The sequence below is a fragment of the Antedon bifida genome, chromosome 10, assembly GCF_963402885.1.
Source record: "Antedon bifida chromosome 10, ecAntBifi1.1, whole genome shotgun sequence".
NCBI lineage: Eukaryota > Metazoa > Echinodermata > Crinoidea > Comatulida > Antedonidae > Antedon > Antedon bifida.
The window spans coordinates 17174214-17201584 of NC_136235.1; the positions used below are offsets into that span (position 1 = coordinate 17174214).

At 33.2% G+C, this 27371-nt stretch overlaps 1 protein-coding gene across 3 annotated transcripts; it reads left to right on the plus strand.

Annotated features, from left to right (window-relative positions):
• LOC144854047 (putative peptidase C1-like protein F26E4.3) lies at positions 1–27333 on the plus strand. 3 transcript variants are annotated; one of them, XM_078711928.1, is made up of 9 exons: positions 1–213; positions 22055–22317; positions 22759–22828; positions 23494–23607; positions 23886–24266; positions 24672–24837; positions 25042–25087; positions 25330–25481; positions 25810–27333. In XM_078711928.1, the coding sequence occupies exons 2-9, from the start codon at positions 22062–22064 to the stop codon at positions 25951–25953; spliced, it is 1329 nt and encodes a 442-aa protein (XP_078568054.1). In that variant the 5' UTR covers positions 1–213; positions 22055–22061; the 3' UTR covers positions 25954–27333. The 3 variants fall into 3 exon arrangements, with proteins under 3 accessions (XP_078568054.1, XP_078568055.1, XP_078568053.1); XM_078711929.1 differs by lacking the exon at positions 1–213 and adding an exon at positions 4754–4826; XM_078711927.1 differs by lacking the exon at positions 1–213 and adding an exon at positions 16972–17062.
• Positions 27334–27371: the final 38 nt, after the last annotated feature.

Sequence of the window (27371 nt, forward strand, 5' to 3'; positions counted from 1 at the left end):
CTAGTAACATTCGTATTGTTTGTATCTGACTTCACATAATTCACCATTGTTTTGTAAGAATTAGTTGAAATAGTGGACATATCGTGTTTGAGCGTGTAGCTCAGGTGTGGGGAAAGCCGGGCAGGCATCATCGCACTTAGGCTAAACCGTGACTGATTTTATTCGTATGAAAATCAAAGCAATAGTACCGCGAAAATAAATATATACGTGAAGGTGAGTAACATTTTTATTCAACATTTTAAAAACAATTTTACAATTGCTGTGTGCCTATTTTCGTTCATTTAACAGGGCGAAGTATATGTTTTTTATAAATGTAAAATATAAGACTATACCAACATTATTTTCACCCCGGTTTCCATGAGAGTAGGACTCACAGCGGGATGTATGTAGGTCAGCCATTCCTTGAATATTCGTCAGAAAAAAAATCTATACAGCTGTTTAGAACGGAGCTAATTTACGAATAAATGGAATTTTACCTACAGTTGAACCCCTATTAAAGGGACACCTTTGGGACCAAAAAAAAAGTGTCCTCTGAATAGGTGTTGTTCGTAGTGTTAAACATTATACTTCCCCACGTTCGTTTTACGAGTAATTGGGTTTCCAACGCACGAAGACGCAATGCATGTGAGTTGACCAATGACAATTAAACGACAGTTCAAAAATCCATCGCCTGTGATTGGTCAAATACGATAACTTACGTTGCGTTCTTCCTTGTTTTGGGAACCAAGTGTTAATAGGAGTGTCTCCTAAATAAAGGGGTGTCCAGAGGGAAGGGAGGGGGTGGTTTTTGGATGTCGATACTCTAACATACCCCCACAAAACAAAAACGTTAGGCATTGTGTTCTAAGCATGTTGTTTTGTGTTTTACGCTGTCTAAGTAATCTATCTAGGTCTATGGCACATTGCAGCACATCAATCATCAATCATGTCTTCCAAATCATGTAGAAATGAATTATATCAGTTCATAGCCAATCATATCATGTCTGGCATATACTTAGGTATCAAAGTTCATGATATTTTCACATCAACGCTGTCAGTACTAGAAAACCTGGAATCAACAACAACTGTTAATGACTTACAGTTCTACCCCCACTGATCTCATAATAATGTTTTACGTTTTTAGCACGAATCGTCAACCATTCATTCATAAATGAAATGGTGAGAGAAACATGGAATGTTTTTGGCATAAGACCGACGTGTATAAGTTGCCAATTTAATGCCAGAATGTTAGAATATATTATTCATTGATATTTAAACCTTATATAAAACTGATTAACTATACTTATTTTTGTCGAGCTTATTATCATTAGCTTACGTTAGTTGTTTTGGTGGTAATATATTAGAATGATAAAATCGCATGTTTTGCACGCCGATGCTGATAAGGATAACATAGGAACATGGTAGTCATTATTGTTGATTTATAACTATAAATAAATAGTAATAATGAACTAATAAATGAATAATATATTAATAATTTCAGCAAACCCAAAACAGCTGTTATGTTACCCAGTGGTTTTTGTGTAGGTACTATTTTGTTTACCTATATACTGTGATACATTATAAAGGCAGATTATTTTAACCCTATAAAGTTTAGCTTTAGTAAATGTATTGTTCGAATCCACAGTGTATCGTCTAGGCCCCGTCAATCACTGCACAAAATGTATAGCTTCTTTGTCATAGGGGAATACCTTTTAAAGTTAGTTTTTGTCTGGAAAAGAAAACTTTTCAAGTTGTTGTTATTTGTATTGAATTTCATTTATTTGTTGAAGAGATTCGAATTACGAAGTTCGCTCATGTAGAAAAGATGTTGATGAAGCGAAAGCGTCCACAAGGAGTTCGTCCTCATTTGTTATACAACCTATTGTAATGTAGGCCTTAAACATGCAATAAACGCATGCTTTAAATTGGGCTATTTGAACGCCAACTTGTCAACAAATTCTATAGTTATTCATTAATGCATTTTCGTGACCCAAAAGTGTCCCCTTAATATAAGTGTACCTGTATCGTGAATGTTAGTTGTTAGAAGTATCTGTTATTATAGTTATACTGGTATGAGCAACAAAGGTGTGTTCCTTGACTAGATGTCCCAAGAGGGGGAGGAGGGGGTGGGGTGTTCAAAGTGTACTAAAGCAGCATATCGATTCTATGATAATTTTGAAACTTACTTACGTAGTCGAAAAAATTCGTGACCCAAAAGTGTCCCCTTAATAGAAGTGTTCCTGAATAGTGACCGTAGTGTTAGAAATATCCCGTCCATGCGTTTTATAGCAAAATTTTCTCTTAATAGGTGTGTTCCTTTTATTAGATGTCTCAAAGTGTACTCAAGCATCATATCGATTCTATGATAATTTTGAAACTTATACTTACGTAATTGAAGTATTGCAGGCATAATAATTCCATGTTATGTTATGTTGGTCAGATCAGTCACCACTTTCTTTCAAGTATGTATTTTTATTTGTGTTATATATTCATTTATTTCTACTTTCCAGTGAAGAATTGTCTGTTTTAATCAAAGGATTAATTCATTTAGTAAATTTAGTTGTGTAGGCCTATATGTAGTTGAAAAAAACAACATTCTTTTTAGCTTAACCAAACTGGTAACTGCAGCTCTGAATCAAAACACTAAATGTTGCCGACAATCATTTTTTGTTTATAATTCTATTCATGTATTTAATAGCAAGTTTGTTAGATCTCTTTAATTTATTGGTTTTGATTATTGTATATTGTATGTATATCAAATGTAAATCAACCAGCCACATTTCATTTGTCACAGTTGTAAATATGACAATAAATACTATAGTATCGTATCGAAAACATTACAATTATCAACATGGTGGAAAGGATAATGTTTAAAGATAATGTTGTTTTATTATGATCGATATCTTGACTGGCATATACTAATGTCACGACAGCATTCAAAAGTCACCTGTGAGTTATTATATCATTACAAATATTGATATGACAGGCGATAAATAAAACTAACGCGTTGTCAAATGTTCCGCCCATTTTGTCCACCACACCGTAATTGCCGCCATAAATGTATTATTCTCTTTTCACCACTTTTAAATTGTAATTTAATAGTAATGCGTTGTATTTCACTGCTGCGGTTAGTCTATTACCTAACATAGACCTACGTCACTAAAATGTAGTTATTTTACAGCTAAATCTGATTGTTTACAACTTCAGTGCTAAGTGTAACCGTGCTCGTTGCCTTCATTTCACTGAGTGCGAATGTCAAGTCCACGATTAAGCATTCCATAATAATTATGATTAATAATTATCAGGCCATGCGCTTGACCTTGATATTCAAGATGTTGTTGTTATGGTCTGCAATTATACATCGGTATTAAAGTATGTAGGGTATACTTATTAATGTCATCGTGATACCCTTATTCAAACGCAAAGAAAAGACAGAATGTGTTTACAAATTAATATAGTATCACAATTTAAAAACAAAACATTAATTCAAGAAACAGTATTAGTAGTAACATTATATGCCTGATTGGTTGATCTTCCCCTACGATCCTTTCCGCTTTTTACATCCTTGCACGCTCCTCTTGGACGATAGAGTTATGGCCAACAATTGCGTCATCGTTCATCCTCGTTTCAGCCACGTAATCAGTGAATGCTTCCCAAAGCTGAACCGATCCGTTTCTGACGTGCAGCTCCTATCAAAAATGTACTTAGCAATACACATTCTACATTCTCAAGCTCTAACTGCATTAGATCTTTCTCGGTCTCGTGTATGCCTGCCTTAGAGTGATAATGTTGTTGTTCGTTCATTCTGGCGAGGTGTCCTGTCCATATCTTCATTTCTAAATCTTTACTTCTTAAATGACACCCCGAACTCAGATAATTTACTTTAGTTTTTCTGTAGGCCTACGACGTGTATTAACAATTGTGTGTTTGAGGCATTTTACAATGGCATTTACGTATTTTAATATAAATTTCTTAGTTTTTATTTTATGTCGGAGGATCATTATTATATAGGCTTACACTTTTAATTATTGAATATCAGTCTAAAGCTCTGTCTACACTATCAAACTTTATGTGACAAAAAAAATGTGATGTGCCCATTATGTCATCAGTACCATATTTGGGCATGTCGCTACCATATTTGGACACATAACACATTTTTTGTTGCATAAAGTTTGATAGTGTAAACAGAGCTTAAGGTTGACAGATGTTAACACATATTTAATTAGAATAGTAAATTAAAATCTACAGAATCGCCTACATGTAAATTAAGACGTCATTGTGAAATATTTTATCAATCGCTAAAATTAGGGATAATTCTATAATAAGGATCGACAGATGTCATACATAACCTGATTAAATTGACTTTATATGTTCCTAATCCGTTTTCATGCAGCCTGGTGCAAATATATGCATTAGCCTATTTATTGCGTACATCTTGACTCGTTATGTAATTATGTTCATTGTCCCTCATTCAATTCATTGACTGACATTTCAAAATGCGTCAACACTCCGGGATAATGCGTCAGCTATGCTATATGTTGACACGCTTAAGGTAAAATTGACTGTGACGAGATTGTTAGGGTATTCTTATTCTGCCAAAGCCCTTACTCAACTCCTTGGCCTTATATTTAGTCTAGGTTCTAGACGGAGTTTTGACTTAATATTAATAAAAAGATAAATATCTGGTACATATGGCGTTTCTACCTTATATTATGAGTTCATCATTTTGTCGAGGAGTAAAAATAAGCAAACAAACACACAAACAAACCGTAGGCCACCGCTAAACTCGAGTTGTTAAATTTATTATTTATTGCCAGCTTACATCAGACAATTGTTGTTATAAAAAGGTAAGGATAATGATAAATATAAGTATATGTCACTATTTTCATGCTAATCTATAACTTTAACCATATTCTGCAGGTCATACAGTGGTTCTCTGGCTTCCTTTTTTTAGTCTCCTTGCAAGTTGCAACAGGGGCGAACTGGTTTTGTGATTTTCAAATGTTCTTCACTCAACTGTTTAATGTATTATCGTTCCATCCGTTTTCTATCGATCGGTCGTTTAATCCACCGGTCATTTGATTTCTTTTCAGTGTGGCATGTCATTTGTTGAGTCAAGTTGTTGATATAATTATGTCAACAACTTGGCAATGACATTTTATGATGCAGTTTATAATTATTTCTCTTGTTAAAATCCTGCATTTTAATTGTCGTCAAACACTGTTTCATGGTCAAACATGTGATTGAAGCACAGTTATTATTGTTGTAAATGTTACGTAATGTCTGGTATTAATTACAATACATCCTAATTGGGTGAGTACTATCTTAATTAGAGAAACTGACCTTGTTAACTTCAAGTCCATTCCCTTAATGTTGAGGTATTATGTCATTCTTACTTCCATGGTTTTACCAAATATAAAAATCACAATTGTTATCTTCCAAATTGTTATCTTCCACATTTCATGACGTCATGAAATGTTTTTAGTATACCGAAATGTTTAATAATATACAATTTATTTTTGAGCTCCATGGTTTAACTACGAGATCCGATTTGTTTAAAATGTTATACTTAACTCGCCAATTTTTTGTGACGTCATCGCGTTTCACAAGTTTGCGTCCTACTGCTAACCCAACGCGTTACGCCTTATATGTGAGGTAATTGCTACGTGAATTGCTTAGACTGAATCGGTGTAATTAATAAAGTATATTGTGGTAAGAATTTCCCAATTGTAATTAGAAAAACTGGAACTGGACTAAATAATTGAAAGTTTTAATCGATTGTAATACTCCTGACCGCGGTTATTAATAACCCAATAGTCGTTCTAGTACCGGATTAATAATCCACTCACCCTGAGTTCAGAAGTACAGTGTGTTAAAGGAACGGAAAGTCATTTTGTGCTGCTTTTAAGTTACGTACGAATAAAATAAACACATCCAATGGCAATTTGAAATCGATATTGCCCCCTGAGATCAATATGTGGTAGGTGGTATATGGAATAAACATAAAACTATAGCAATTCAATACGATTTTGGAATAATTAGTTCATATTAAGACTTTTAATTGATGCTAAACTTGATGTGAAACTGTACAGCATGGTTTAAAAACGAAATCATTTCTTGTTTTGCACTTAGCCTAGTGTTAAACAATAATTATCATCACTGATCAATACCAATTAACGTCGTCTATTATCATTATCATTCATCAACCATCATCATCACAACCATCAGCATTAGTAAAACCACCGTCATCTTCAATCACCACACCACAATCTCCACTACAATCACCATCACCACCAACACGTGTACGACCACCACCATCAACACCACAACCACCATCATCACCACCACCATCATCACCACCACCATCACCACCAACACGTGTACGACCACCACTATCAACACCACAACCACCATCATCACCACCACCATCACCACCATCACAAGCACCACCACCACAACCACCATCATCACCCCCATCATCACCACCAGCACCACCATCACCACAATAAGCACCAGCACCAGCACCAGCACCAGCACCAGCACCAGCACCAGCACCAGCACCAGCACCACAACCACCATCATCACCACCATCATTACCACAACCACCATCATCACCACCAGCACAAGCACCATCACCACAACCACCATCATCACCACCACCACCATCACCACCACCATCACCACCATCACCATCACCATCACCAGCACCACAACCACCATCATCACCACCACCACCATCACCACCACCAGCACCAGCACCACAACCACCATCATCACCACCACCATAACCACAACCACAAAAACAAACACGATCGGACCACAACCACAACAATAACAACCAGACCACGACAACCACCACCACCATCGCCAATTCCAAGTCTAATTTATAAAACGAAAATATAATTTCGTGACAACACCACCAGAAACATTAGTTCGTCAACGTCATTACACTAACAGTATGGTATAACTTCCTGGTATCCCGGATGCTTGAATGAAAGTAATTTGATGAAAACATACCGTATGAAGTTCAATGGCCATCCTTTATTAGAACATTAAATACATTACACACCTTACAAATGCTTCATACCTTAACTAAAGTGTTGTTGGTTTTCTTTATCTCTTAAAAAATAAGTATATATTTCAATTTGCTCAATGATGTTACAACATCAAATTTTGGCAGACCAACTGACTCAACACACTCTGATAGACTGTAGTAGCAATCACAGAGAGGCCCTAACTAGTATAAACTCTTCAGCGCTTCAAATACAACAAAGAAACAACATAGGTCCACCTTAGGCCAACGTAAACAACAACCAGAGTGTATATTTCACTATTAAAGATAAACTTAAATTATGACCGTTGGCATTGTGTCAGCAAATGGGTGGGATTGTCATAAGAAATGCTCAATTATAATTTAAAGTATAAGTAGTGGTAATTAGTAGGCCTACAGTATGTTATTAATGTATACGTAATTTTACTTTCTATGGACCAGAGATTCCGAAATAAAAGATTGATTGATTGAATGAATGAATTTAACTAGATTTGTGGTTTGGTGTTTGCATAGCGTCTTGGGTTCGAATCATGACTTGAGTAGAATGAATTGTTATCCGTACCAAGGCTTTTGAGACTATTACTATTATAATAAAGACTCAACTTAGACAGCATTTTATTATATAAGTTTTATAACAATGAAATGTTTGCAATCGCAATTTAAAATGTCGATTAAACCAGGCATCGGTAGACGTTTCAAATTAAATGCATTGACAGAAACAATTTAATAAAGAATAGTAGACAAACCATGTCAACACAAACAATTTAAAGTATTTTTGAAAACATAAAAACATTCAAACTCAGACTATTTGATGATCATGATGATTGATGATCGTTTTAATATAAAGTTGATGTTTTTCAGACATGACACATTGCGTGTAAACACTAGCGTACATACTCATCATCCACATGCTATTCCGACACATTCAGCATGTGGAATAACGAATGCCACTTGCTTAACTATACATACTTAACGCACACCTGTTTGGAAGTTCAGAGACCAAAGTTGAATTGGAGGTTTATCAACTTCCTCTTGGAAATATGTCTTTTACAAACTTTTATGAAAAATATACACAGATAAGCACTGATTAATAAAAGAGAAAGCATATTATCGATTCAATGTAGCCTAATACCTCCCGTAATACCTTCGTTATTTCTAAGTCGTAATGTAGCAGATCGCTGATTTAGATTGGACGTTTGATAGTCGTGTTTTTACGTCACACACATACAATACAATACCAAGGAAAAGTGAAATTTCACTCTTCGCTTCTTCTTCGAGAATACCGATAACAATTGATGTTAGTTAACAATCTATCGAAACAAACAGACAGACAGACCAACAGTTACTCCTGACATTATTATCTATTTGTCCACTCAATCTACTTCTTACACACGTAACGGTACTGGTAACAACATAGGTAGGCCTATCAATGGTTTCAACAGGTGTCGGAAACATAAACTATATCACGATTCTAAACTTTTTAAGGCGTAGTCTATTAAAAGATCCCCTGGAGAGATAGATGACTATACCGTATATTATGCTCAAATGTAAGGTATGTTTAATAATTCATTGAATAATTGTGTACTGTTGTTGGCTTACTAGTGTCTAGAACGAATTGAGTGTTGTGTTTAAAGTATCATGTTTGAAGACAGTGATCGAAACTTTGACATTAACATACTTGAAGATGAATATATGCATGTGTTGATTTAAGGATAATACTGTTAAATAGACAATGATGGTGATAATAATGTTAATATTAATGAATGATGATAAGATGTTGATGGCAATTGTGATGATAAGATATTGATAACGATGATGGTGCCAGCGATGTTGTTTTACTCAAATTCAAGAGTACTGTGTAGCACTTGTTATGAGATAGAAATTGAAATTGAATTCGATGACGTATTTCAATTTCGGTATCAGTCTAATGATTTTCAAGAATTTAGTTGGGTTCTTTTTTGCATCTATTTCAAAATACTTGAGTGTGAAGTACATCCGAAATGAAAGTATCGTTATCATTTTCTTAAAATACTAAATATAGGCCTACTTTCTTTATGACTTGGCTAGTGTTTTTAAAGAATTTATCCTCATTCAAGTAATTTTCTCAATCAATGGTCGAGTTAGCGCCCTCGGGCATGTAAGCCAATGATAGATTAAATTCATATATTAACTGTATTTGATATAATAATTATACATTTAAACTTTACCAGGTGTTTTTCAAACTTTACATTATAGTTTCGATGATTGATATAAATACCATGGGGCGTCTCCCGGGTCTGGACAAATTACATTGTCAACTACATGAGGGAAGCTGTGCTTGCTTCTACAAGAGTACCTATCTTTCTGGAGAAAACAAATAAGGGGTACCTATCTTTTCGGTATAAAACAACTGAGGGAATCAATATTTTCGGTAGTAATTACAAAACAATACATTGTTATTATTCTTAGGTAGTTAATGCGCTTGATCAATCTTTTTCATATTTTTTCTTTAAAATAATATAGAAATGGAAGTAACATATGATTGTTAGATTACCAAACGTATTTAATGCAGTTTTGTCTGGTGGCTATGGCTTAAAGGTTGTTTCCAAACTTATTTTGGCCTCCTTCTGCACACTTTTTTTTAAACTAGTGTAACTTGTAACATAAATACTGTCGAGACTATCTTTCTATAATTCTAATTCTGAAAACCATTTCTTGTACTTTTACAAAGATATTCAAGTTGAAATTAAACCTGAAATTGTGTACGAAATAACGTTGATAAGGTTTGTTGAAACTGATTGAGAGTTCTTTTGACAGAGAAGAGCATCGATGTATTCACTTCATTTTCGTTATCTAATCATGTAATTTACATAAAGATATGAAATCAGTTATAGTTACATACTTAGCCATATGTCAGTGTATCAAACGATACGATAACATGGAGAAACAGATAAACATGGGAACATAGCGATCAGAGGTCAGATTTGGTAATTTCGCTGTCAATAATTTTAGCAAAACTTTGTTTTGTTCTTGCTACTAAACTGGGATCAATATATTGATAGATTGTGAATTGCGATCTGGCAGATTAAGCTTTAGCTAGGCATAATTCTTTCTATAATCAATCAGAGAGCAATGCTATTAACTATTATTTGCGTTTTACTATTCAATTAAATACAAACTTAAATTCATTTAGCCGAAAAAATAGGCCCTGAAAATGTATGTACTGTTATTTGTGACTCGAATAAACTATAGATATAGCTATTTATAAGCACTGATTTTGGTTAAACCAGTGATTATTATTTGTTCTTCGAGATAATGGATGTTAGCTACTGTATGTGGTTTGACCAAAATATAGTCTTTACTGACTTAATCTATTATGAAACAACGTGTCGATGACTGTCAATAGTCAGTTAACATCTACCTAGCGACAGCTGTAGAATCGGGTTAAAGTGTGTACGTACTATTAGGCTTGACTTGCAAGCTATCCATACCTTACCTACTAATAATAATGATAACATGCGGAGATATGTTACGGCTATTCATAGGCCTAACAGAGACATTTCAACTCTTTTCAGCAACTTTAAACTGTCTCAAGTAGACCTACTCTAACCTCTTTGTACTTTTTTTGTGTCAATACATTAAATAAATAATTCATCACATAATCTGAATAGATTTTAGATGATTGCTCACGGACTTGATATTCAGTTTTTGTTTGCTGCCTCCAAAATAATCATAAACGTGTGAAACTATTTCCATAAATATAAAGAGTTCGTTTAACAAAGATCTAGGAAGATAAGCTACTGTATCATATCATAGTGTAACAGTGTCCGTAATCTCGTTAGTTATATAAGGGGGAAATTGACAATATCATAGCAGTTTCAATGGCACCAAGTGCTCTACACTTGGATTGGTCTATCTATCTATCTATCTATCTATGTCTGAAAATACTAGCTCATGTACTATACGTATGAAACGCCATATGTGCCAAAATATTTATCTTTTTACTAATTTCGGTCTAGAACCAAACTAGTCTATACCTTGCTTTATGGCCTACAATTATTTAAACAATGTTATGAAACAATATATAAAAAAAATCAAATTTTAAATAATTATAAACATTATTTCAATATTTTCCGATCTCTTTTTGTACCAGCGTGTCATGTTTTTCTAATCTGTATGTGAGTTAAGAAGATATATTGTGACTGCCAAGTAGTAATGTGTCAAATGTCTACACAACACATGTCAATAATCATTTCAACTTTTGCATTGACAGATCATTACCTTTCAATCAAAATGCTGTACTAATGTGTGAAGGATTGCAAGAAATTCAATATCAATGTACTTGCTGACGCGTTTTGAGGTCCCATAAACGCTATCGACCTATTTTAGTATTACAGGGATAGTTCGAATATTTGACATCCCTATACTTTTCAGCAGTGATATTAGTATAATTTCTTTCAATTGTTAATACTGTACCTTGCTAAAGTAACTGTTTGTAATGTATTTAGGTCAATTAACATTGTTGTTTTGTAGACATTTATAATCTATACTTAAATCTCCCTTTGCCCTAAAGATTTTTCAGTTTGTAAGCCTCTTTAAAAAGGCGGTGTTAACGATGTAAGGCAGTGTGAACGCAATGTAAGGAATGGAATTAATGTTATTTTCCTAATTTAGTCAGTGTGTGAAAATAAAGGGTGATATAATGTAATCTGAATTTACTGTCAAAACATCCATGTTACTCTAAAGCATTCAATTACTGACGCTATAGTATTGAGATTCAAAACAATATTACTGATTTAGGACGAATCCATTAATTTAGTTATTGATCACATCCCACCCCTCAGGAAAAATCACTTTCACTTAGTCCCAGCAATTTTGTTTAATGATTATGGATTCGATTAATCAACATACTTATTGATGTTCTAAGTCACATCGGACTAGGGAAAATATGTTAACCAAACATTTAATTAAATTCAACCAACATTGTTATTATTACCTTTTCCCAGTCTTTATGAAGTTATGTAATCATCACGCGCACAGTTATTATGATTATGTAGGCCAAGTTCAATAATCGTTATTGTTCCTGAAACAAAGGTGGTGTATTATTCGAACCCAGAAGAAATGTTACCTATGCCAATCTTGAATAATATTTAAATGTCATGGTTATTGATTCATCCGGGGATATTGTATTTGCCAAAGTCTTTGAACACATGATACACTGTGTTAGATGTTTTCTTTCTGCAAGAAGTCCATGAATTTATTATTATGTGAGACGGGTTGAATTAACCAGTTGTTATCGTTTATATATTACCATCTAATTATTTTTGAAAGTTACATATTTGACCACACGGCATTGGTAAAAGCCTTCATTGGCGGCTAACATCGACGGGAAGCCGTCATGCATCTCTCTCTCCACTTGAGAAGTAAAAAATGTTGATCATTATGAGAAGGCCGGGATTAAGCGATTAATATAATGACAGTAAGAATAGATAGTAATCTATTATATAGTGATTACAATAATAAATGAGATAAAAAGATTTTCCAGTTAGGCATGTGACAAATTAATATTTTCTAATTTCATCCTTGTTAATAAGTATACGTCCTATCTTTAACATGGCCTATTTAGCTACTAAACGTATTTTTTTTTATTAGTATTCATCAATTTTATTTTTTGAAAAAAAACTTTAAATTTGTAAAGAAAACACTATACTTCATCAATCTAAAATTCCAACTCCACGCCCAAAATTAACGGTCAACTTTGCGACCTTTTACGATGACTCAGAGATCGACGGGCTAGCCAAGTCAAATTCAGGCCGACTCCAGTTTCATCACCGATACTCAGGTACCCAGCGTGACGCGCCTCTACCCGCTAGAATTTAAGCACGTATGGTATCCTAACCTGAACCAAAGTCAGGGCTGAAAATTATTTGGCATAGCGGGTGTTGATTAACTAATGTAGATCTACATATATATAGTATAAGAGGCAGCAATAGGTGTTAACCCACAATGGCAAACCCATATGGTTATGATATAGTAAAGTACGTTTTATCTTCTAGTTATGATGGATACCAAGTTACTGTATTCTTATGTCCATTAAGATGAAAGAAATCAATCCAATTTGTAATACATATTGCTATTCTATCAAAATGTCCATAGTTGGTAGATAGTAGATAGTAGTCCTTTTTAGTTTAACCAGTCCCTGGCTTAATACCAGGTCTACACGAGTAATCAGTGATCATGAAGTTTTGTACATTCGTGTGAATTTAGTTTTCGTAAAATTTTAAGAAACCGCTGCCATCCTGAGGCGTAAGTAAGTAAATTTATTGTCATTTGTAAGTATATAAAAAACATTTACATTGAAACGAAATTAATAAAGTAGTTTTTGTTTTCTAATATTACATTTCCTAGATGCAAATTGTTTGCAATGAGAAATGTGCCGCATATAATTGTAAGGCTCGTAGGCCTAACTTATTTCTATAATTTGTTGTCGATGAAGGTCCACTGTCATCTTAAGGTTGTCGAAGTTTTTTAAAATGTAGGCCTACCAATAATGTTTACTTTTCTAATGTTACAATTCCTTGTGGCGGGAAAAATGAGACCACCAGTCGATTGTCGATTTTGTTTTTTTGAATGCACAATTCATATGTTTTTTTTTAAATGTTGCATTTCATAGCTAACTTGTTTTTAACGAGAAAGGTAATTTTGAGGTCCGTAGGCCTACTGATCGTCTTTAGTTTGTTGTTGATGAAAGGTATCCACTGGTCATCTTGAGGTTTTCTGTACCAATAATGTAGTTTCATTTTCTAATGTTAGGCCTACATTTCCTCGTAAAACGAGCAAGAAGAAATGAAGATCCTTCCTTTGAAGTGGAATTTCCTCTATGTCATAAAGATAGGTGTAAATTATTCCGGGAACAATAATGCTTAAAGATAACAGTGAAAACGGAAATTATACATAGGTTTTTCAAATGCATGTCTTTATAAAGGTACCATACGGCACAAACATGTTAAACATTGCGAACACGTGAAGAAGACACAACAAGAACAACTTTATTAGAATCGTAAGTTGATATTAATATCTTCAATGCATTTTATAGAACTTTCATCATTGGTTTACTATTTTCGTAGACACATTGTGATTGTTTAACATGATGTTTTAACTTATAAACAATTAGATGACTACACATTAGGTGCCGGTACTGAAACTGTCAGTATAGTTCTATCAAATTCAACATATAAGGTTTTTACTTTCAATCGATATTTCATTAATTTCTTTAAAACAAAATATATCTTATTTTTTATTTTAGCAGTTTAAGATGTATAGTATCCATTCACTATTGTTTATACAGTATTATTAATATTGTACTACTTTAGGCTCAGGTATCAGGTGTACCCACCCGGGGTTACGAATTCTCTAAAACAAATCGTTTTGGACCGCAGGCGAATACTAGTGAACTTGCCCTCACATTAAATTTAAATTCCAAACAAGAAATTTTTAGCGAACAATGCTTTCATCTGTTTAGGTCTCGGAAAAAATGTTAAGTATATGATATTATGTGTGCCTCGTTTATGTTACTTCGCTTTACTGTGTTATACTTATACAATTTAACGTTTTTTCAAATCATAAGATCTGAAACTGGGTTTACCATTTTCCTTTATGATGTAAAACTAACAGATGAAATTCTTCTCATAACCCAAATGTTTACTTAAATATTGAATTACATCATTTTTATTTTGTGTTAATTGTCTACTGAAGTGTGCAAATCATCATATTGGCTTCCCCACCCCCACCTCCGCCAATCAGCATTCCTGATTGGTTCAGTTTTCAACGCGTACTCTCTACAAGTGCGCGTACTTTGTGAGGTTATATTACTGAATAGTTTTTGTTTACGGTACTTTTCTCATCTTCTTCCAGTATTTATGTTAACTGCCAACGTTATTAGAAACAGTATGTTCTGTATTGTATTACTTATACTTAACCACTCATCAGGTGTTCTAACTATTGTAAACACATTTTGGTGTCAGTTTTCAACCTCTTTTTGAGAGATGTTTCAGTAAGTTTTATTTGATATTTTAGTTCAAACAGACTTACTATTACTTTTCAATTATTAGTATCATTACCATTCCTCTGACATGACTTGTTTGTATCTATAGCTGTCGATCTTGTTATTGACAATGGAGTAGTACGTCCTTTAAATCACATACAATAAACATAGCGATTTATGTTACTACAGCCAAAGTGAGGTTCTAAATTCAACCTCTTTCGCATGCGTTATTTCTTAACTGAACATGCGCATTTCTTTAAAAAGATTTCAAAACGGTGAATGAATTAGTTTAGTATAATATAATTACAGCAGAGTGAACCTAATAATAAGCAACTTCACTCTTATCTGATTCTAAGTATGTATCTAGGCCACGTCTGTATGGAATAATGCGACTGCTAAATACGGGAACAAGCTACTAATTACGCCCCCTATAGTTTTGTATGTGATTAGTTAGTACTGAATTTGGTAAATTTGCATATTGGGTATCATGTAATGTTTTGGTGTTTGTTCTCATGTAATCTAAACTGAACCTTAGCTGACATTTGATGACGCACAGTGGTCTTAGATTGGGCTTTTGTTCACAGGAGTGGTTATAATAACCATGGTGTATTAATAGAATTGTTTCGTTCTCAATAACATTATTAATTAGGCTTGTATTGTTAAAAATGTAAAACAATCTTTTGTGTGTAATAAACGTATTGGATTTGAGGTTTGTATGGTGTTAAATTGTATAAAAAATCCATTAATTATTGAAAATTATTGATAATAATTTTTATTCATTTTTATTAGAATACGCAGATAAAAATATATAAACAAAAATCAATAGAAAAGGTACGGTAATAATTAAACCACGGAGGAAGTAAAAAGTACGTAATCTTTGATTAAAATACCTTGATATTATTCTTACAAAAAACTAGTTGTTGGTAAAATATCACAATTTGGAAAATACATAGTAGCTGTAATATGTGATATGAACGTATGTTCTTGCTTTGATAATCGATGGGAGGGAAACTGTGCCTTTAGGAAGGTCGGTTATTGAGGTCACCGTATAGCCCGCCACCCCGTATTGTGAGGCCGCAGACGATCAAATTTGTCATTTCATTTTCGAGCGAGAATTCCACCGATTTCGTTCGAAGATCAAATTATCTAATCAAAGTGCTGTTATAACCAATTATCTTGTAAATGTTGTAACATGTATGTTAACTGTGCCGCGAACATTAATGTTTAGTAATAACATTTTTGACGTTTTCGTGTAGTTTCACGAAAACAGTTTGATATTCAAAACCTGATAAGGATCTTATAAGTATGTAATTGTTATTTCAGTTGGTTCGGCGTTTCTCAACTTTTATAATGTTACAATTGTCGTATTCAATTTCATTGTCTAATATTAAATAAAATAATTTAGTTATTTTATAATCGCCAATGTGCTACTTCTTTTTTGTAATTTTATTTTTTTACCCAAATAAGAATAAACTTGGATACCACATATCATTTATCAATTTACAACTGTTTGTGGGATTTTATTTATTTCCATTTTAATAGACAAAGTTTGAATAGAAATAAACTGTAGTGATTATTTAAATTAGCATTTATATCTTTCGCCGTTTTATTATTGTACGGTAAACAACGACAAACAAACAAAGATCGATTTCCATAAAAAGAACTGATGAAATAAAAACAGAAACTTAAAAAACCACACACATAACAATAAATACAGTTTCGGAAACTCCTTCACTAACTCCACCACAACTTACATACCCTTAGGCCTAGTTTGTGTATGTACCCTGACTTGCCCCAATATATACCAATTGAATCATACATTTTCTTCATGATATCATATCCTTGGTATTCCCTACCGCTGCGAATATAAACTTTCAGGTAATTTGCATAATCATTTGCATACTGTCACAGCAGGTTCTCTCTATGACCCGTGCGTGAGCGCATTGTAGTGTTCAGCCCTGTCTGTCTAACAGACTGCTGTTGGATTTTATACACTCTAGTTCTTTTTGGTAAGCGCCTTTTGTTATTATTTCTATAGAATTCTAACGATTATTCTTCTTAGGTGTTGGCATGAAATTGTTGCTAACTGTACTTTTGTAATATTATATAGGGTTTCGTTTTAGAAGTTGCAAAAATCGTGACAAATAGCAGTGGTAGCGTTGCTGTTATCGTAAAAGAATATGGGGGTCTAAGGTCATTTTCTGCTAGAGTACAGGTATCCCTATACAACATCGTAACATAAATAGTTCTCCCGTTATCCAAATTACATTATTTAACTTTAAATTAACCATTAGACACAACGACAACATAGTCAAGATAGTACGGTACTAATGAAAATATCCTTTCAAATTCCTATCGTAATCAAACAAAACAGGCGAAATAAATCCTTTTTAGCTTTATGAAGAGCGGATGAATATATTTTATATTGCACATATTAAATATATTCCTCTCATTTAAATAAATTCATCACACATCTACCATACCGTATATGCTTTTTAAAATTATTTACATCATGCTGTCCACTTGAATTTTTTTTGTTAAAACACAATTTTAATAGATACTTGAATATAATAACGGGGTAGAATGATTAGGCGAAGTGTAATCTGACTTGTTTGTAACGCGAAATTAAATTAATGAGTTCTACTGGATTTTTTTAGCATAGGCCTAACGTATTTTTCAATAACAAGGTATCCTACTAAAAATTATTTAATGTTTGTAGCTATGTATAGTTTTAGTATAAAAATGAGAAATTATATCAATATAAACAATGTATTTTTAAAAAAACATGTGTATTCTAAGAAGATCAGTGTATGTTAGACGAACAGTAATTTTGTAGGTAGCAAGTTATCCATAAGATAATAATATGTGTGGCTCCCCATGTATAGTTTTCTATGGTATGACGTCACAAATATTTTGAGATACGTGACACAGATACAAAATGGTGGCCGTACGGGGACAATTCAACTGTAAAATCAATTAGTATAGCTAAGAGCCAAAATAAGCGTACTAATTTTCAATACAAACAACTTAAATAGTTTCAATCGATTCTCAAATCAAACGAAATTGTATAATAAGGAACAATTAAGAACTCGTACAACTTCAAACGGTCTGGCCGCGTTTGGTATGTTCAACCGTTTTCCACTTCAAATGGTTATTCTCGCTGAAACTATTTGATATCATTATTTAAACTTCAACTTCATCGTTTCTTGTATTGTACTGTGGTAATCAGTATAGAGCCTGTCTCATTCATAGTCTTTCCTTTTTTTTTATCATCCGTGGAGAAATACATTCTAAATCTTAGATCTTTTAATAATGAACACAAATAGTCATGACAAGGTGCAACCAAAACTTAAATTTCCTTTTTGGAAACACATGTGTGGTGGTATGTGCCGCAAATCATATTCTATTCGCTTTAAGCTCTACACTTTTATAAAACTTTATGTGACAAAAAAAAGTGATGTGCCCAAATATGGTAGTGATATTCTTAAATATGGTACTGTTATGCTTAAATATAGGTAGTGATATGACATCATCATGTCCATATATCGGCACATCACATTTTTTTGGTAGCATAAAGTTTGATTGTGTAGACAGAGCTTTACACTATAATTATATTGAACCTTGTGGTACTGTACCTGTCAAAATGACAATGGTATAAGTTCTAAAAATAACATTATGTTTATCAACTAGTTGTAAATTGATAGTTATTGTATTTGTTTTAGGACGTAGGCTGTCTATGTTTGCTATATTGCACGTCTTCTGTATAATAACTGTGTCGTTCGAAGTCCATGACTCGAAACAATAAACGGTAAAACATGTAGGGTTGATATGTCAAAGAACTATTATTAAACATCTATTTTCTCTACAGGTAAGTTAAGAAATAATTCTATAACTAATTTGATTTATTTTGTAGTTAGAAGCTACGTATTTATTATTGATATTAGCATCTATCACGGTATATTACGCCACTTCAGTATAGGCCGTATTTATGTAGGAAAGAGTCCGCTTGGATTACGCGATTTTGCAAGACACACCGAAATGTTTGAAAACCCGTAGAATCACAAACCAATTCACACGCCTCTGTTTGTTCAATAAGAGCTGGGAAAAATATAACCTATTCGTGTAATCAGCATTAGACCTACTGTATAATTATTGCACTTATACCTCTAATCGTATTGTAGTTTCAATTAGAAACGGTCTTGATTTTAATCTCAGACCGAGTTACTCTCAATCTCAGGTGGTATTGCTTTCAGTTTGGTCTTGATTGAAAACTATAATTTGCAAAATCTGATAGAAAGAAATTTATATAATTAAGAACCCTAGCGTTTTCATCATATTGGCAATATTCTTGGCGGGATGCAGAGGGTAAGTGCTTTCTCCAACTTCAAAAGTATACATTTTTATATATAATTTTATTTTTTTAATATTACCTCTACGTGCATAATGATTTTGTTTAGTTGGCCTACTTTTATACATTAATTATGGAGAGAAAGGTGTTTATTTAGGCTCATTCTCATGGTCCTCCTCAATACGTACTACAGTTGTCCTATACAAGATGGACAAGAGAGAAAGCGGATGGGGCCTTTGTACCCATCGTAAGACAATCCCAGGCTATTATTAGCTCCTTTCAGAAATCCTGGATCTGCCCTTGGAGACTTACAATTTAATTTGAATTTAAAGAAACGAATATCGGACAGAACATTTTGCTAACGACCTGTTAATTCCGTTTGTGCCGATGTAATATATTCAACTTGTAAGCTCGGATAATCATATGGATTTAACCTCGCTACGTTGGTTCCTCTTTAATACACCACCAATGCGAGGCTAATTCTTTTGATCCTCTGGCTTGTTATAAACAAACTTCAAAACGGTTTGACTGGAATGGTGTGAACCTAATGAAGCACGCTTGTGGAATAAAAAGAAAACTTGATTTTGTGATTTCATAAATTAATTCACAACAGTTTCCTTCTTATCTGACTAGGATAATATTTCAGGCGATAGACAATTAAGGGGTTAATACTAATAAAACCTTTTGCCTACTGATCGATATTGTGCTCGTCTGATCATCTAGAGAGAGGTACATTAGGCCTACAATACGAATGTTTTAAGAGCCGAGGAAAATGCTTCATTTCATACAGAACATGTTTAGGTAAGTGTTGAAGAGACTACTCATGACGTACCGTAGGCGAGAGATTTCCACACACAGATGTGTATTATGGTGCTTATCAATGTGTGTTTTATTAGTTTTATAACCGGATGATATATGTATATGTATTTGTTCATCGTCACCCTAAACATTTTTCGAATATTGAATGTTAGTTTTATGATGGCCTAGAATACACAATTGTGTGCAAGGTATTTTTGAATGGTGTAGACTTATGAGGCTCATTGATAATCTGCTTTGGTTTCTTAAAATAGACACAGAAAAAAAGTTTACTTGACATAAAAAATGAGGTAATATTGAAAGAAAATGTTGAATGGATGGTTTTAATTAAAATGATTCCAATGAAACCGTGTTGAAGTTATAAAGTAATATTAGTATTTTATATGTAACCTTTATATTAAGGAAGGTTCGAATTTATACAGTAGGACCAGAGTGGCGACTTTGGCCTTTTAGTACTTTTCCTGCTTTTATTTATTATTATACCGAATTGTGATTTATTTTTTCTTTATTAAATGTAGGCCTACTGAATAATACACGCATGCACATGTCAATGAAAAGGGTCACAATCAATTTTCTGTGGTGGATCACAGTCTTTCTTTAGAGGATAGCTCTTTTTGCCCACCATTTTACTTTTTACTTATTTTTAGATAAGTATGGCTGGGAACCAAATAATAAAACTATATACTGTACATTAAAAGCACCAAAAATAAACATGTCTTTTTCTGAAATGGGACGATTAAACTAAATCTTCCTTTGTATTATGTTACCATTATTTCAATTCAGTAGCATTGAGTTAACTAGACAATAAGAAGTGTATCTCGTGTCTTCGTTGCTGCCATTCTGATGCTGGACTTAAACAGAAACAATAAGATACATTCTATTGCTATTGAAAAACGCTAATGGGGCTAAATACCAGTTAATCGCATTATACAGTCTGATAGAAATTAAGTTGGAATAAAGATGTATTATAAAAACATTTAACATTTTGTTGAATAGACGTATCGATTTTCGGCTATGTAACCACTCATTATAGTATGTTACTCAACTGGTATATAAGAGGTATCCATTTGAAAACCCGAGTTGTGTTTCTGGGTTGTACCAATTTTGTGGCCTAGTTTTTAAAGAAGGTGTTTACTTGTTTCGTCGGAATCATCAATGCAATGCAATCTGACAATGGAATGTTCGATTTTATGATCGTGACTTCATTTTCGACTTTGTTTCGTTAGGTAATCATGGGATTTATTCACATACTGGAGAATTACCTATTCCCACGACACATAGTTAACCATTTAGTATTTCCAAATCAAACAGTTTCGAAATAGTTTAGTTAACAGCAATGAGATATTTCATTTAAAGGCCATGTGCGGGAAAAACTTGATCATACATTTTAATAATTATCGATTCATAATTTCTAGGATTTTTATTGTACTACACTATTTTGTTGAAAATCGTATCAGTGGGGGGTTTGTTCAAATTACACAGTAATAGAGAGGCATTTTGAAACAATTAGGAAAAATAAACGTTGTGGTATAGCTATACTAACAATTGTCCACTGTATTTATACCCCCAACCTTTTTTTTGCATTTTTTTCACTTTCTAGGGAGTCACCGGATATGGTAAGACATTGGTTAAACTGCTTAACTTTTGAAAAAGTCTGTTGCAAAATATTGTATTTGGCCACTTTAAGTAAAATTCATGTTTCTTCGTCATGATTTTTGTTGCACATATTTGTTTTATGTACATTTGACCAGATATTATATTCAAAATTCATGCCTGTACCTGAACTTTATTAATGTAATAGTTGTGTGTAAATAATACTTTTTCCGTTTTCTTACAGAACTAGGATGGACGGAAACATAGTGAAGGTGCTTTCATGTTGGCTAATTGCAACCGTTTGTTTTTCAATTGCCAACGCGCAATACTGTGAAGTAAGAGGATGTTGTTTTGGTCGAGATGATAGTTGTCTGACACCAATGGACGGTCATTATTGTTATTGTGATGAGTTTTGTGACCGGACTGAATCGGGTGACTGTTGCCCGGATTTTTCTAGTGAATGCCTTGGTATCAACCCTACATTGCCACCAGGTCACATAGCGGACTGTAAGTAGCTTTAACATCATAATAAATAGGACTAAAAGTCAGTTTGGTAGATAATAGTAGCCACAGTTCAACATGAACGACATAGACCTGTATACCGAAACATGCACGGGGTTCTTTAAAGTGCAAACGAGGAAGAATTTTACACTTAGCCTGTCAATGTTAAGGCTGATACACACCAGAACGATAAAGATCGACAATAAATAGATAAACAGAAATTCGGAAAGTTTTCTATAGGATAGCTATTTATTCTGTCTTGATAAAATAATATTGCTCACGTCACGATTATTATTACTCTTACAAATCATGACGTCATTTGATTGGACGTATATAAATATTGAAAACAATATTTAAAAACATAATTTTTAATAGTAAGGGCACTATACTGTACAGCAAATACATATTTTTAAAATTGATTTATAATGTTATAATTATTGTTTTTAGTTGATTGCCTTCGTGATGATGGTGCTAAATTTTCTGCGGGATCGTCATATACTGAGAACTGTAACAGATGGTAAATACAATTTTCTTCAAACTTTTTCTTGTCAATTTAGTTTCCATTACTAAGTGAATTATTAACAACCAAAATATGTATTAATCGATTGACCCAAGGGTGCACGACGACAGTACATGTGTTTTTTTTATATTTTGCCCGTTATTATTTTCTTTTTGATGATTATGATGTGTAACTGACACTTTTTATTTCTGTCCTTTACGTGGTTTTCAATAGTAGGCGTTTGTAAAATTATCTATAACTATAAGGTCTATCTGAGTTCTTGGTATAAACTCAAAAGAAGAAAGTTATACCATTTATTGAAAACCAATTGTTTTGTGATGTATACTTTACTGGTAAAATTTAGCCAATATGTTTTTACTATCATGTTGTAGCCTAATGTGCATCGTCTTGATTTCAAATCCACCGCCAATGTAACATGGACCATATTTATTTTCTCCTAAACCCGGAACTGCCAATGTATAAGGATATCCTCCTTATCGTGTGAACAGATGTTTCTGTTATCACTGTTTTTTCCGGCAACATTGAATATTGTGTAATTTGGAATGTATTAGCAGAGACTTTACTTTACTTAATTATACTGACGTATAATTTAATCCCGAAAAAAAGCAAAATTACGTTAGAGGGCGCTTGTTATAATTTTATATTGTTTTTATATTTTGCAGCACTTGTAAAGAAGTACAATCTGGATCTGGAAAATATGCATTTGAATGTGAAATGAATGCTTGTCTTATACGAGAAAATGTAATTGCAGAAGTCAATGGCAATACAGAAAATGGGTATGGTCAACTATTTTATTTCACATATAAGTTATCTTTTTATATTTTATAACTCTAAATCAATCAGCGTTGTCGGAATAAAATTAGCGATGCTGTGTCAATATGTAAAGAATAAAATATAAATTAAAACAGAAGAAAAAAACTTGTGTGTATGAGAGGTAGTGATTTATAAATGATTTTGAAAGTGAAAAGTGGCATCGGAAGAATTACTTACTACTGACCTATAAAGTTGTTTATGTATTACTTGTATTTTATTGTTTTCGTACTTATTTTTTCAGATGGTTAGCAGGAAACTACACAGTGTTTTGGGGTAAGACATTAGAGAGCGGAATCCGTTTTAGACTGGGTACAATGAAACCTGATGAGACGGTCATGTCTATGAATAAAATTCAAATGGAGGAACATAGTGTACCAGACAGATTTGATGCACGAGAAAAATGGCCCGGTTACATCGAAGAAATTATGGATCAGGGTAATTGCGGAAGTTCATGGGCTTTCTCAACAACAGCAGTTGCATCTGACCGTCTGGCTATCCAATCTATGGGAACGATGAAAGTTATATTGTCTCCACAACATTTACTGTCATGTAATACTAGACGTCAGAGAGGATGCGATGGAGGGTATACTGATCGTGCATGGTATTTTCTAAGAAAGAAAGGGTGAGCATCAGTTACCGATATTCAAAATTCAAAATAAAGCAATCGTTCCAAATCCATGTTCCAATTACCTGGCATGCTCTTAATGTTCAATGTTCATTCATAGTAAGACACATCTTTGTTGGCTATGTATGTTGGATTACAGAGTGTCGATGGAAACATGGGGCGTGCTAACTCACTATAATATAGAATATTATTCCTCTGCACGGTGTTGGTGGTGGTGGGGTGTCCAGGCGACCCATCAACGACGACACATCAATTTTTCGTCGTCGCTATGTCGCAAGATATTGGTGTCGCAAATTAAATGTTCCCTACAAATATGTAGAAAAACTGAAATGTTCACTTGATATAAGATATGCTGGTTATATTCTTTTGAAACTGTTTGAAAGTGTTTTTGTAACTCTATAGAATTGTGACTGCTGAGTGCTATCCATATAAAAGTGGTATGGACACGGATATGACGATGAAGAAGGGACACTGTATGTTGCCACCCCCGGAACACTCACCGTGTCCTAATGAATATGTCCACAGCGAAGCTTACAAGTCAACACCTCCTTATAGAATTGGCCAAGAAGTAAGTGATCTTTGAAATTTCATAATATTTCGTAAAATTCATGTCAACATTAATTGTTTTAAAATGTTTGATTACATTACATACATTATTTTTTTTTTATGAAATAGAAGTGCTCATTCGAAAAAGGGGGAAAAGAGATAATTTAGGGTAACGCATTTGGACTATTTACAGAATTAATTTTATTTACGATTTATTCTATTGTAGGAAAATGAAATTAAACACGAAATATTTAAAAATGGTCCAGTACAAGGTTAGTCGTTTTTTGTATACGTTTATAAATTTTGAGTTGAGTTTTTAAGATTTTCTTTTGTTTATTTTCTGTAATAATAATAATAATACTAATAATAACCGATACAATTTGGTGTCTCAAGATAGTTAAAAACGCTGGTGAGATTGGAAAGATATAGGAGCGAGCGACTTTTTTTACTAGCCAATTAAAATTGATTTTACTTGTTTTAACTGATCTTTTTATGTCATCTCTTCTTTAATCAGCAACTTTCTTAGTGGAATCGGATTTCTTTATGTATAAACGAGGAGTATACCGCTACGCACGAGTCCAAGAACCTCCACAGTATCAGCAAAGTGGTTGGCATTCTGTGAGAATCATAGGGTGGGGCACTGACGAAAACAACGTTCCATATTGGGTAAGTTATGTGAATGAATTAATATATTAAGCGTTTTCATGAGTTATAATAATCAATGCTTTAAACAGAAAATGATATTTGATTAACTTAGGTTTTGTCCTAACAGGGACTCTCTACAACACACTCGCACACTGACATGTGCGCAAACGCATCGCATGCAGTCTAGTTCTGAACTAATGAACCAATAGAAAACCCTAATATTTAACCTCAAAATGGCATTGTTCTTCATATAATTGAAATTGTAAAGATATTTGTGTATCAGTATACTTTTACAGATAGCTAGTAATAATGTTCTGGGTGCATAATGAAGGTTGTATTATTTTTTCAGCTCTGTGCAAATTCTTGGGGAAGAAACTGGGGAGAAGATGGTTATTTCCGTATCGAACGTGGTTCAAATATGTGTGGAATTGAGTCGTTTGTCGTAGGAGCCTGGGGAAAAGTAGATGCAGCAATGATGAGCAAAGATGTATAATACACGTTATAAAGGCAGTAGGAAATGTCGAACATAGAGGGCGTAACAAACATTATAATACTCGACGATATGTAAAATAAATGTTAAATATATTTATTTTATAATATAAATTTAGGCTCGAACATCTTTCCATTTTTACAACTGTATACAGTAATTATGACACAGTAAGAATAAGATTCGCTTTAAACTTATTAATGCAATGTGATGTGTACAGTTTCAGGGAAAAAACATTCTGAGAAAAAATTCCATTGTTTTGAACAAGATTTACACTATGTTTCTTTGAGTTGATTAAAACTACGGGTAAAACATTTGTACCAATTAAGAAAATATACCAATACTTGTTAGAGTTGTCAAACGATATATTTGAACGACGAGCCTGACGTCACAGTACATCCGTTTCTTAACCAGAAAATAACTTTCTCTGATAATATAAACTCTGTTTATCAAGATTTTTTTGTGTAAATATAAAGCTTTTTTTCCTTAGTCCGACTTCAAAAAAGAGATTCTTTAAAACAATCTACGTTATATAGAGTATATTTAGATGAATATTCCAAAATATAGTTTTACAGAAACAGAAATACTTTAATGTTTAGTTTATTGTAATTTATACTATATTATAGAAATAATTATAGAAATATTGTTTATTACGTTTAATAATCCAAGTGAATTAATATAGACAATGCAAGTGAAATACAACAGTGATGCAATTGAGACTGTTTAGAAAAGTCATTGACACACCATTCATAGACGCTTTATTTTTATAGGCACAATAGTGATGTTTTTATTCTCAACGAAAGTGTAAATAGCCAAATAGATTTTCTCCTAACTTCTGGCCGCTATTGGTACGAATTAGAATTGCTTTAACTTTCTACTATATCTTCAATGTATACACCTTCTCAAGTGTTTCATATATTAAAATGTTGTCACCTACTAATGCATGTTAATTAATATTAGAAGCATATTTGAGGAATGTTGTAATACTACAATAAACCCCTTTCTTTGCCGAGAAAAACTGGAGTAGATTAAAAAAAAACAACCATTACAGTAGTCTTAGTCGGTTCGTATAAGCGCCCTCTATCCGTTGCCGCAATCCGAATCCGACGCAGCTGTAAAACCTAGATGTATTATACCTATTTATTTATTATTTTGTAGTGATTGTCAGTAACATAATTATTGCATGGCATCTTTTTACAATTGATTAGCTTTCTGAACCCGTACTTTAAGAGTGCTTAAATTTATAGTAAACGTATTTAAATACCTTTTCCATGTACTTACACATTACTTTATTGTATTTGCATTATATACTAATTTTGTAATTGAAATTTTGGTTATTTCATGGAATACATTGACAATAAAGTTGATGCCAATAGAACAGTTTAATGTGTAGCCATGTTGTATCGTCTTATAATGCAGTGGAG